The sequence below is a fragment of the Balaenoptera musculus genome, chromosome 4, assembly GCF_009873245.2.
Source record: "Balaenoptera musculus isolate JJ_BM4_2016_0621 chromosome 4, mBalMus1.pri.v3, whole genome shotgun sequence".
In the NCBI taxonomy this organism is placed as follows: Eukaryota; Metazoa; Chordata; class Mammalia; order Artiodactyla; family Balaenopteridae; genus Balaenoptera; species Balaenoptera musculus.
The window spans coordinates 11,617,997-11,631,635 of NC_045788.1; the positions used below are offsets into that span (position 1 = coordinate 11,617,997).

At 41.9% G+C, this 13,639-nt stretch overlaps 1 protein-coding gene across 1 annotated transcript in view; it reads left to right on the plus strand.

The window, feature by feature from the left end:
* Positions 1-4,480: 4,480 nt before the first annotated feature.
* Positions 4,481-13,639, plus strand: part of COL6A6 (collagen type VI alpha 6 chain) — a 174,145-nt gene continuing 164,986 nt past the window's right edge. The window contains exon 1 of the mRNA XM_036849516.1: positions 4,481-4,515. Within this exon, the coding sequence (XP_036705411.1) occupies positions 4,499-4,515 (17 nt within the window). The 5' untranslated portion in view covers positions 4,481-4,498. The remainder of the gene's footprint in view (positions 4,516-13,639) is intronic.

A 13,639-nucleotide genomic window follows, 5' to 3' on the forward strand; every position in this document is an offset into this window, starting at 1 on the left:
TAAGCTCACCTGAATTTGACCCTTCAACAACATTCCCACTGCCCCAAACAACCTTTGCTTCTGCTCATCCCTTCAATGTCAGTTATTTCCCAGGGCTCTGCTCTCAATCCCTGTACCCTTACAGTCTATCACCCTTCATAAACAGGAATTATACTATGTCACTCCTCTGCTCAAAACCCTCCATTGTTCCCCACTAACTGTCCCCCTCCCATTACCTTTCTGACATCATCCTCCTTCTCCTCCTTTTACTCACTCTGTTTCATCCACACTGGTTCATTCCCTTTGCTCCAATGCACCAGCCATGCTCCTGCCTCACAATCTTTGCATTGCCTGTTCCTTCTGTGTGGAACACCCTTCCTTCAGATATCACACAGGACTTATTTCTCATCTTCATTCAAGGCCCAAAGTCACCTTCTCACTTTATTAAAATTGTAATCTTCCCCTGCCATCCAATAAGGTGCTCCCAATCTTCTTTTCTCAAACACCAGGACAGCAGGAATCTTTTTTGCTTTGGTCCCTGGTATATCCTTAGGTAGAACAGGGCCTCCCACATAATAGGTACTCAATGGATCTTTCTGCAATGAGTGATGAATGAATGAACTGTTCATATATCACCTCATACACTCCTGTGGCTTCAACTACCGATTTTATGATGAACCCAAATCCATGTCTCCAGTTGAGGCCTCACTTCTAAGCTCCAGACCTATATGTATCCATCTGACCGTTGAGCCTCACCACTGGGACAGCTCTCAGGCATCTCAAACTCAAAATACCAAAAATAGAATTATTTTCTCCCTCCCCCCACTCAAGCCTCCTCCTCCTCCTCCTGTGTTCACTCTCTCAGTAAATGGTGTTGGCCCCATATATTTGCAAGTCAGAAACCTGAGAGTTGTCCTAGACTCCTCATGCACTCACCCATATCCAGTCCATCACCTGCCCCACCTCCTTCTCCATCCTCACTTCATACCAGACCCCTCCATTGTCCAGCCACCACTGACTTCCGTGCTTTCATACATGCTGCTCCCTCAATCTTCCTCACTCAACCCCAGGTCCAATATTTATCCCAAGTATCACCTTCTTCCCAGGATTCCTCCTGTAGTGCCCAGTGCATACAAACCCCTATCACACTAATAATTAGCTTAGTTATTCATCTCCAATACTAGGCTCTGAGGTCCTAAGTTTGGAGACCATGGCTAATTGCATCCTGGTGACTAATACAGTATCTACCACATAGTAGGTATTTCAAACATGTTTGGGAATTCCCTGGTGGTCCAGTGATTAGACCTCTGTGCTTTCACTGCCAAGGGGCCATGTTTAGTCCCTGGTCAGGGAACTAAGGTCCCGCAAGCCACACAGTGCAGCCAAAAAACAAACAAACAAACAAACAAACAAAAAACCCAAAACAAAAACAAAAAATGTTTTATAAATAAATAGATCTTAGTAAACCAAGTAAGATGACTGCATTAAGTATATTATTTTAATGTATGATGAAAAAATACAGATTATCATTACAAAACTGATTCCAATCCTTCACAGTGCCAGACCCATAGTAAATATTCAATACATATTTTGCTGAATGAATGGGGAAATAAATGCAGAGCAAACAGCCTTGGCAATGGCAAGGAAACAGGAAAGCAGCATGAGATCAAGCAATGGGGATCATTTCTAGGGCACCGAAGTTCATAGTTAGTGGTGGGAGTGGGGCAGGAGGGCAGGAGAGGAAGCCAGAAGGAAGAATAGGAAGAGAGGTAAAGGGCCTTGAATTTGGGTTCAGATCTGCAAGCAGTGGGGAGCCCTTTACAGTATTAAGTCAGCAGTGATTGATCAGATGTGTGGTTTACAAAGATTCCTCTGTCAGAAGAATGAAAGAAGAATTGGGTGGGGTGGAGTGGTGAAGGAGAAGATTGGACTTTGGAAGATCAAATAGAAGGCAACTTTAGTACTTGAGGGTTTAAGCTGTGAAAGTCTAGCTGGATTGAGTTCTGGAGACATGTGAGAAGTCAACAAGGATCTTCCCAGGCTAAGGGGAAAGTCATTGACCTTCTCCCAAAGACTGAACTATAAATGGACAAGGGCCCCATGGTCCCAGCACTGTCATGGTAGACCACTCATGTCTATGGGTTAGGTGAAGTGTTGTCCATGTCTTCTAATGAAATTCCTGACCAGTTTGATGAGGTTGTCATGGGTTCCAAAAACCCATTCAAGCACATATGCTACCCACACTTCCACTTAAGTTACTTAAAAAGCTCTGGAAAGCCAGCAAAGAACACTGGTTACTTGCCCATCATTTCTCTGGTTCAGAAATCAAGGGTTGCACAATGGGAAAAACTGGGGTCATTTTCAGCAACCACTTGCATTTACAAGATCCAAGGACCTTTCTTCTTTCTCTGTCTTTTTGCTCTAGTCTAAGTGAAAGGAAGACTTATTCTTTGGGTGCTGGTCAAAGTTTGATCCAGTTGTGAAAACTGGTTTGGGCATCAAAAGATCCAGGATATAAGATAGTGTTTTGAGATACCCCAAAACAATATGTTGGGAGAACTTGACTTTTTGTTAAGGCAATGCTATCAAGTCTTCACGTTATTGAACAGACATGATCATTGGTTCTGGCTGGGCCATAAGTCAGAGGCTTATGAATCCCAGAAGCCATTCTATCAGACTGGTATTTCCTACAGGGCTATAATAAAATGGGTACTGTTTGTATGTGTGGTACACTTTTACAACTAGCTCTGGGTGAGCTAGCAACTGGCTAGAAACCCTGCTAGCTGGAATCACATCTGCCTCTTTCAATAATGATACTGGAATAAGGAAAGTATACTTGTGTTTTGAAGAGTATTTTAAACAATATTAATGCTATATGAGAATATGAAAAGTTGAATTACTGGATCTTAGTAATTTTAGGTAAAAGAAGCAGTAATTTGAGATGTTCCAAAGTTTGCTTGCATGGGGGTGGGGTAGGGGGGCTTCCAAGGTTATCGCACTCTCCCTTGTACCAAAGCCAAGGGACCCAGAGAAGAGTCACCATTCTGAAGCCACCTGCTGTACCAAGCCTATGGACCAGAACACGAACACTCAATGGGGGGCATAAGAAGTGTCTTTATTATTTACATTCCACTGGGGCAGATACTAAAATTAACGACCTGGCCAAAATTACAGTTGGTGATGGTCTAACTGAGTCTTGAAGTTACGCCTCAGATTCCAGAGGAATCCCCACTCTATGGGAACCATCTCTGTTTTGAACTTGTCAACTTACCAAGTTGACACTCCATGCTGTAAAAGCACCCTCCTGGGCTAGACTGCCTGCATTCAGTCCCAATTCTGCCAGTTAGAAGTTTGTCTTTCTTTGCATTTAAAACTTTTTTCCTTTATTTAGGATGACTAAATAGCAAGTTTTTAAAAACAAACACTCAGTTCCCTTGAAGAGGGACAGTGCTTCCTCTGTCTTCCCAGTCTTTGCAGCTGCTGTTCAATTTGTCTGGGATCCTCTTTTCCCCACTTACCTGCCTATCTCACTCTTTAGATTTTAGTTTGAATTTAATTTCCGCAGGGAAGCTTCTTTTGGCCTTCCAAGGTTGAATTAGGATCCCTTCTTCTGTGTTCTCATGGCCGCGCTTACCCTATCTAGCAATTACCACCCTGGTTCCTGTTTCCACTTGTTTCCCCAATGAGACTGCGAGCTGAGAGGCCGACTTGCATCCCAAGCACCTAATTAGTAGCACATACTAGGTGCTCAAATATTTGTGAAACAAGTACACGGACAGACAAATGAATGGACAGTCAGCGAAAAAAGGTCAGTGGACGATAGAGTCAAGAATACTCTCCTGTGGACCCTGAATTCCAAGTGGGGACCCCGATGGCGCTTGGCCTCCATCCTGAGGCGTGCAGTTCCTGGGGCGTTCACAGGCAAGAGGGAGCAGTTCCCACCACCGAGGACTCTCAGGCTCCCTTGCACGAAGATCCTAGAACACAGGCAAAGCCGCCAAGAGACTGCAGTTCCAACAGTCGGAGCACAGCCTGATCTTCGCTACGACTCAGAGCGCGCGCCCTGCCCGTCTGTTGGGCGCAGAGAAGGCGCGCACCTCGAATGCCCCAATTTCCCCTCCCTCAGTTTCCTCCCTAGTCCGCAGCCGTAGGCACAAGTTCCATATAAGGAAGAAGCTGGCAGGGCAGTGACAGCCCCAAGAACCCGCCATCCCGCTTCCGTCACCTCCCTGCCGCTGCGCCCCCTTCCCGGGGGACGCGCGCTGCGAGGGGGCCGACGGGGCGGGGAGAAGCCTTTATATAGCGGCGAGGAGGGTTGGGAGTTGCCGCCCGCCTGCAGGGCACCAGGAGGCCAGAGTCTGCCCTCGCCGCCTCACGTCCCTCCCACGGTCGCCTTTGGCCCCACGGTCTCCCCGGTCGGCGGCACTCGGCGCTGCGCTCCCAGCGGCGCGCTGCGCTCTGATCCGTGCGCTGCGAGGAGACCCGCCGGGGGCTTGGGAAGTGCGGGGCCGGGAGCTGCATGGACTTTTCCCCGAGGTAAGTGCTAGAGCCGCTGTTGGCTGGGCCGGCCAGAGCCAGAACTAGGTTTGCAAGTGGTGAGTGACTGCCCGGGAAGGACGTGCCGGATGGACGGGGCTGCGTGAGGATCCCGGTAAAGGGAAGAAGGGATGTCAGGAGCTCAAAACCGCCTCGTTCTGTTTTTCACCTCCTTCGGGCAGGGTTAGCTGACCTCACTGCGTCTTTCTGTAAGTTCCCCGCATTCTCCTCTTGGCGAGCCCAGAGTACACTCTGGTCACTCTCTGCTCCGGGCTCCGTGTCCCCCACCGCACTCCTGAGAGCTTCGAAGGCTGAGAGGTGCCTCACTCAGCACCATGTCCCCACGCCCAGCACAGGGCCTGGAGGGTGGCAGGCACCCAGGATGGCATGGGGAGCGGATGAATGAGGTTAACCAGCCGGGGTCAGGAGAAGTCCCTGCCAGGCCGGTCCAGACCCAGCCTATAATTTTGCTACTGCAATCACCCAAATTTATTAAAGATGGTTGGAGTTTTATTGTTAGCTGAAGGGAGGGGAGAAGGCAGAAAAAATCCACCCTTTTATGAATGCCCAGTAACATTCTGCAATGAGTAGAACCCCAGCTACCTGGCTGACTGTCACCTGTGCAAATAATTTCGATGAGCCGGGGAGGCCGGTAGGAAGAGGAAAAAAAACTGGCACTAGGAAGTGATTTCTTCTCTTCTGTGTCCTTTAGTGATAAAGATTTCTCATTTCTCTTTTTAGAAGTATACTCTATGGAGATATTTAAAGATGATCTTTGCCAGTTGGGGGAAATTTTTCCATAGGGGAAAAGGGTGGTGATGTTGATTGGGAATAACTGAGATGTCTATGAAAATCATAAGACTTAAGATAGGAAAGATATTAGAAGTCTTTTGTTAAGAATTTCTACAGTTACAGAATCTGCAATCACACTGCTTTTTAAAAGAAGGATCTGTTTGATGAGTACTATTTTTTTTTCCACACACACACACTGTATTTTATTTTTACAAGAGATAAGTAGACTGACACCAAGCATTGTACATGGATGACCACAACAAAAGCAACAATGATTGCAATTACCAAACATGAAACACACTCATACTATGTCATAATATTGACATTCAGTCCAGTAATCCTCCACTGTAACAGCTCCTTTACTTTGCAGTGAAAATTGATTTGTATATTCTTTGCCTCTCAGTCCTTGTTGGATTTTTTTTTTTAAATTCAGACAGAAAGTCACAAAGATTATACTCATCCTCATCAGTTCACTCAGTCCCATGTAATTAATTTTTTTTTCATCTTGATCTTCTGTTAGCACTTTTATGAGTTCATCAGTTTTTCATCAGAGTTCTGAAAATTCAGTTCTGCTTATTCATTCAGTTCAGCAGTACAGTCAGTTACCAGAAACCTGTACTTGTCAGAGTCTTTTCCATGAATTTCTTAAAGATGAAACCCTTTTATATGAACATATTTGCAAAAGCACCAGAGTACACACAGAACTGTCTGTAAATGACAAAAGACTTAAAAGTGACCACAGTTAAAAATTTGATGAAAGTTCATAATAATGCAGTTGACAAGAAAATTACTTATTTCTGGGATATACATTTTAAGGTAATAACTAGGATTATGACTTATAACATTATACCAGAACATATAAGATTTTTAGAAATTTCATGTAATGTCTGAAACATTTATATTAACATATTTCCATACAAATAACCCAATGACACTTCAGTATTAGTTGTTTTGTTTGTTTGTTTGTTAATATTGCAGGTTCTTATTAGGCATCAATTTTATACACATCAGTGTATACATGTCAATCCCAATCGCCCAATTCAGCACAACACCATCCCCACCCCAACGCAGTTCTCCCCCCTTGGTGTCCATATGTCCGTTCTCTACATCTGTGTCTCAACCTCTGCCCTGCAAAATGGCTCATCTGTACCATTTTTCTAGGTTCCACATACATGCGTTAATATACGATATTTTTGTTTTTCTCTTTCTGACTTACTTCACTCTGTATGACAGTCTCTAGATCCATCCACTTCTCAACAAATGACTCAATTTCGTTCCTTTTTATGGCTGAGTAATATTCCATTGTATATATGTACCACTTCTTCTTTATCCATTCGTCTGTTGATGGGCATTTAGGTTGCTTCAATGACCTGGCTATTGTAAATAGTGCGGCAATGAACATTGGGGTGCATGTGTCTTTTTGAATTACGGTTTTCTCTGGGTATATGCCCAGTAGTGGGATTGCTGGGTCATATGGTAATTCTATTTTTAGTTTTTTAAGGAACCTCCATATTGTTCTCCATAGTGGCTGTATCAATTTACATTCCCACCAACAGTGCAAGAGGGTTCCCTTTTCTCCACACCCTCTCCAGTATTTGTTGTTTGTAGATTTTCTGATGATGCCCATTCTGACTGGTGTGAGGTGATGCCTCATTGTAGTTGTGATTTGCATTTCTCTAATAATTAGTGATGTTGAGCAGCTTTTCATGTGCTTCGTGGCCGTCTGTATGTCTTCTTTGGAGAAATGTCTATTTAGGTCTTCTGCCCATTTTTGGATTGGGGTGTTTGTTTCTTTAATATTGAGCTGAATGAGCTGTTTATATATTTTGGAGATTAATCCTTTGTCCGTTGATTCGTTTGCAAATATTTTCTCCCATTCTGAGGGTTGTCTTTTCGTCTTGTTTATGGTTTCCTTTGCTGTGCAAAAGCTTTGAAGTTTCATTAGGTCCCATTTGTTTATTTTTGTTTTTATTTCCATTACTCTAGGAGGTGGATCAAAAAAGATCTTGCTGTGATTTATGTCAAAGAGTGTTCTTCCTATGTTTTCCTCTAAGAGTTTTATAGTGTCCAGTCTTACATTTAGGTCTCGAATCCATTTTGAGTTTATTTTTGTGTATGGTGTTAGGGAGTATTCTAATTTCATTCTTTTACATGTAGCTGTCCAGTTTTCCCAGCACCACTTATTGAAGAGACTGTCTTTTCTCCATTGTATATCTTTGCCTCCTTTGTCATAGATTAGTTGACCATAGGTGCATGGGTTTATCTCTGGGCTTTATATCTTGTTCCATTGATCTATGTTTCTGTTTTTGTGCCAGTACCATATTGTCTTGATTACTGTAGCTTTGTAGTATAGTCTGAAGTCAGGGAGTCTGATTCCTCCAGCTCCGTTTTTTTCCCTCAAGACTGCTTTGGCTATTCGGGGTCTTTTGTGTCTCCATACAAATTTTAAGATGATTTGTTCTAGTTCCGTAAAAAATGCCGTTGGTAATTTGATAGGGATTGCATTGAATCTGTAGATTGCTTTGGGTAGTATAGTCATTTTCACAATGTTGATTCTTCCAATCCAAGAACATGGTATATCTCTCCGTCTGTTGGTATCATCTTTAATTTCTTTCATCAGTGTCTTATAGTTTTCTGCATACAGGTCTTTTGTCTCCCTAGGTAGGTGTATTCTTAGGTATTTGATTCTTTTTGTTGCAATGGTAAATGGGAGTGTTTCCATAATTTCTCTTTCAGATTTTTCATCATTAGTGTATAGGAATGCAAGAGATTTCTGTGCATTAATTTTGTATCCTGCAACTTTACCATATTCATTAATTAGCTCTAGCAGTTTTCTGGTGGCAGTTTTAGGATTCTCTATGTATAATATCATGTCATCCGCAAACAGTGACAGTTTTACTTCTTCTTTTCCAATTTGTATTCCTTTTATTTCTTTTTCTTCTCTGATTGCCGTGGCTAGGACTTCCAGAACTATGTTGAATAATAGTGGTGAGAGTGGACATCCTTGTCTCGTTCCTGATCTTAGAGGAAATGCTTTCAGTTTTTCACCATTGAGAATGATGTTTGCTGTGTGTTTGTCATATATGGCCTTTATTATGTTGAGGTAGGTTCCCTCTATGCCCACTTTCTGGAGAGTTTTTATCATAAATGGGTGTTGAATTTTGTCAAAAGCTTTTTCTGCACCTATTGAGATGATCATATGGTTTTTACTCTTCAATTTGTTAATATGGTGTATCACATTGATTGATTTGCGTATATTGAAGAATCCTTGCATCCGTGGGATAAATCCCACTTGATTGTGGTGTATGATACGTTTAATGTGTTGTTGGATTCTGTTTGCTAGTATTTTGTTGAGGATTTTTGCATCTATATTCATCAGTGATATTGGTCTGTAATTTTCTTTCTTTGTAGTGTCTTTGTCTGGTTTTGGTATCAGGGTGATGGTGGCCTCATAGAATGAGTTTGGAAGTGTGCCTTCCTCTGCAATTTTTTGGAAGAGTTTGAGAAGGATAGGTGTTAGTTCTTCTCTAAATGTTTGATAGAATTCACCTGTGAAGCCATCTGGTCCTGGACTTTTGTTTGTTGGAAGATTTTTAATCACAGTTTCAATTTCATTGCTTGTGATTGGTCTGTTCATATTTTCTGTTTCTTCCTGGTTCAGTCTTGGAAGGTTATACCTTTCTAAGAATTTGTCCATTTCTTCCAGGTTGTCCATTTTATTGGCATAAAGTTGCTTGTAGTAGTCTCTTAGGATGCTTTGTATTTCTGCAGTGTGTGTTGTAACTTCTCCTTTTTCATTTCTGATTTTATTGATTTGAGTCCTCTCCCTCTTTTTCTTGATTAGTCTGGCTAATGGCTTATCAATTTTGTTTATCTTCTCAAAGAATCAGCTTTTAGTTTTACTGATCTTTGCTATTGTTTTCTTTGTTTCTATTTCATTTATTTCTGCTCGGATCTTTATGATTTCTTTCCTTCTGCTAACTTTGGGTTTTGTTTGTTCTTCTTTCTCTAGTTTCTTTAGGTGTAAGGTTAGATTGTTTACTTGAGATTTTTCTTGTTTCTTTAGGTAGGCTTGTATAGCTATAAACTTCCCTCTTAGAACTGCTTTTGCTGCATCCCATAGGTTTTGGGTCATCGTGTTTTCATTGTCATTTGTCTCTAGGTATTTTTTTATTTCCTCTTTGATTTCTTCAGTGATCTCTTGGTTATTTAGTAACGTATTGTTTAGCCTCCATGTGTTTCCCTTTTTTACATTTTTTTCCCTGTAATTCATTTCTAATCTCATAGCATTGTGGTCAGAAAAGATGCTTGATATGATTTCAATTTTCTTAAATTTACTGAGGCTTGATTTGTGACCCAAGATGTGATCTATCCTGGAGAATGTTCCGTGCGCACTTGAGAAGAACGTGTAATCTGCTGTTTTTGGATGGAATGTCCTATAAATATCAATTAAATCTATCTGGTCTATTGTGTCATTTAAAGCTTCTGTTTCCTTATTTATTTTCATTTTGGATGATCTGTCCATTGGTGTAAGTGAGGTGTTAAAGTCCCCCACTATTATTGTGTTACTGTCAATTTCCTCTTTTATGGCTGTTAGCAGTTGCCTTATGTATTGAGGTGCTCCTATGTTGGGTGCCTATATATTTATAATTGTTATATCTTCTTCTTGGATTGATCCCTTGATCATTATGTAGTGTCCTTCCTTGTCTCTTGTAACATTCTTTACTTTAAAGTCTATTTTACCTGATATGAGTATAGCTACTCCAGCTTTCTTTTGATTTCCATTTGCATGGAATATCTTTTTCCATCCCCTCACTTTCAGTCTGTATGTGTCCCTAGGTCTAAAGTGGGTCTCTTGTAGACAGCATATATATGGGTCTTGTTTTTGTATCCATTCAGCAAGCCTGTGTCTTTTGGTTGGAGCATTTAATCCATTCATGTTTAAGGTAATTATCGATATGTATGTTCCTATGACCATTTTCTCAATTGTTTTGGGTTTGTTTTTGTAGGTCCTTTTCTTCTCTTGTGTTTCCCAGTTAGAGAAGTTCCTTTAGCATTTGTTGTAGAGCTGGTTTGGTGGTGCTGAATTCTCTTAGCTTTTGCTTGTCTGTAAAGCTTTTGATTTCTCCATCAAATCTAAATGAGATCCTTGCCGGGTAGAGTTATCTTGGTTGTAGGTTCTTCCCTTTCATCACTTTAAGTATATCATGCCACTCCCTTCTGGCTTGTAGAGTTTCTGCTGAGAAATCAGCTGTTAACCTTATGGGAGTTCCCTTGTATGTTGTCATTTTTCCCTTGCTGCTTTCAATAATTTTTCTTTGTCTTTAATTTTTGCCATTTTGATTACTATGTGTCTCGGCGTGTTTCTCCTTGGGTTTATCCTGTATGGGACTCTCTGCGCTTCCTGGACTTGGGTGGCTATTTCCTTTCCCATGTTAGGGAAGTTTTCGACTATAATCTCTTCAAATATTTTCTCTGGTCCTTTCTCTCTCTCTTCTCCTTCTGGGACCCCTATAATGCGAATGTTGTTGCGTTTAATGTTGTCCCAGAGGTCTCTTAGGCTGTCTTCATTTCTTTTCATTCTTTTTTCTTTAGTCTGTTCCGCAGCAGTGAATTCCACCATTCTGTCTTCCAGGTCACTTATCCGTTCTTCTGCCTCAGTTATTCTACTATTGATTCCTTCTAGTGTAGTTTTCATTTCAGTTATTGTATTGGTCATCTCTGTTTGTGTGTTCTTTAATTCTTCTAGGTCTTTGTTAATCATTTCTTGCATCTTCTCAATCTTTGCCTCCATTCTTATTCCGAGGTCCTGGATCATCTTCACTATCATTATTCGGAATTCTTTTTCTGGAAGGTTGCCTATCTCCACTTCATTTAGTTGTTTTTCTTGGGTTTTTTCTTGTTCCTTCATCTGATATATAGCCCTCTGCCTTTTCATCTTGTCTATCTTTCTGTAACTGTCGGTTTTGGTCCACAGGCTGCAGTATTGTAGTTTTTCTTGCTTCTGCTGTCTGTCCTCTGGTGGTTTAGGCTATCTAAGAGGCTTGATGGGAGGCTCTGTTGGTGGGTAGAGCTGACTGTTGCTGTGGCGGACAGAGCTCCGTAACACTTTAATCCACTTGACTGTTGATGGGTGGAGCTGGGTTCCCTCCCTGTTAGTTGTTTTGCCTGAGGCAACCCAACACTGGAGCCTACCTGGGCTCTTTGATGGGGTTAATGGCAGACTCTGGGAGGGCTCACGCCAAGGAGCACTTCTCAGAACCTCCGCTGCCAGTGTCCTTGTCCCCACGGTGAAACAGAGCCACCCCCGCCTCTGCAGGAGACCCCCCAACACCAGCAGGTAGGTCTGGTTCAGTCTCCCCCAGCGTCACTGCTCCTTCCCCTGGGTCCTGATGCGCACACTACTTTGTGTGTGCCCTCCAAGAGTGGGGTCTCTGTTTCCTCCAGTCCTGTCAAAGTCCTGCAATCAATTCCCACTAGGCTTCAAAGTCTGATTCTCTAGGAATTCCTCCTCCCGTTGCCGGACCCCCAGGTTGGGAAGCCTGACGTGGGGCTCAGAAGCTTCACTCCAGTGGGTGGACTTCTGTGGTATAAGTGTTCACAAGTCTGTGAGTCACCCACCCAGCAGTTATGGGATTTGATTTTACTCTGATTGCACCCCTCCTACCATTTCACTGTGGCTTCTCCTCTGTCCTTGGATGTGGGGTGTCCTCCTTGGTGAGTTCCAGTGTCTTCCTATCGATGATTGTCCAACAGCCAGTTGTGATTCTGGTGCTCTCGCAAGAGGGAGTGAGAGCACGTCCTTCTACTCCGCCATCTTGGTTAATCCTCCGATGAGTACTATTTTTAATATAAAACTTTCCAGTATGGCCTTGTCTAAATAAAGTGTTCCCAATAGCTATCTATTTTATGTTTGGTAGTTTATATTAGTCTATGCCACTCTCTCACTTCATCCCAGCTTACCCTTCCCCCTCCCCGTGTCCTCAAGCCCATTCTCTATATCTGCGACTTTATTCCTGTCCTGCCCCTAGGTTCTTTATAACCTTTTTCTTTTTAGATTCCATACATATGTGTCAGCATACAATATTTGTTTTTCTCTTTCTGACTTACTTCACTCTGTATGACAGTATCTAGGTCCATCCACCTCACTACAAATAACTCAATTTCATTTCTTTTTATGGCTGAGTAATATTCCATTGTATATATGTGCCACATGTTCTTTATCCATTCATCTGTCGATGGACACTTAGGTTGCTTCCATGTCCTGGCTATTGTAAATAGAGCTGCAATGAACATTTTGGTACGTGACTCTTTTTAAATTATGGTTTTCTCAGGGTATATGCCCAGTAGTGGGATTGCTGGGACGTATGGTAGTTCTATTTTTAGTTTTTTGAGGAACCTCCATACTGTTCTCCATAGTGGCTGTATCGGTTTACATCCCCACCAGCAATGCAAGAAGGTTCCCTTTTCCCCACACCCTCTCCAGCATTTATTGTTTGTAGATTTTTTCATGATGCCCATTCTGACTGGTGTGAGGTGATGCCTCATTGTAGTTGTGATTTGAGCATCCTTTCATGTGTTTGTTGGCTATCTGTGTATCTTCTTTGGAGAAATGTCTATTTAGGTCTTCTGCCCATTTTTGGATTGGGTTGTTTATTTTTTTGATATTGAGCTGCATGAGCTGCTTGTAAATTTTGGAGATTAATCCTTTGTCAGTTGCTTCATTTGCAAATATTTTCTCCCATTCTGAGGGTTATCTTTTCATCTTGTTTATGGTTTCCTTAGCTGTGCAAAAGCTTTTAACTTTCATTAGGTCCCATTTGTTTATTTTTGTTTTTATTTCCATTTCTCTAGGAGGTGGGTCAAAAAGGACCTGGTTGTGATTTATGTCATAGAGAGTTCTGCCTATGTTTTCCTCTGAGAGTTTTATACTGTCTGGCCTTACATATAGGTCTTTAATCCATTTTGAGTTTATTTTTGTGTATGGTATTTGTCAGTGTTCTAATTTCATTCTTTTCCATGTAGATGTCCAGTTTTCCCAGCACCACTTATTAAAGAGGCTGTCTTTTCTCCATTGTATATTCTTGCCTCCTTTATCAAAACTAAGGTGAACATATGTGCATGGGTTTATCTCTGGGCTTTCTATCCTGTTCCATGGATCTATATTTCTGTTTTTGTGCCAGTACCATACTGTCTTGATTACTGTAGCTCTGTAGTATAGTGTGAAGTCAGGGAGCCTGATTCCTCCAGCTCCATTTTTCTTTCTCAAGATTGCTTTGGCTATTCGGAGTCTTTTGTGTTTCCATACAAATTGTGGAATATTTTGTTCTAG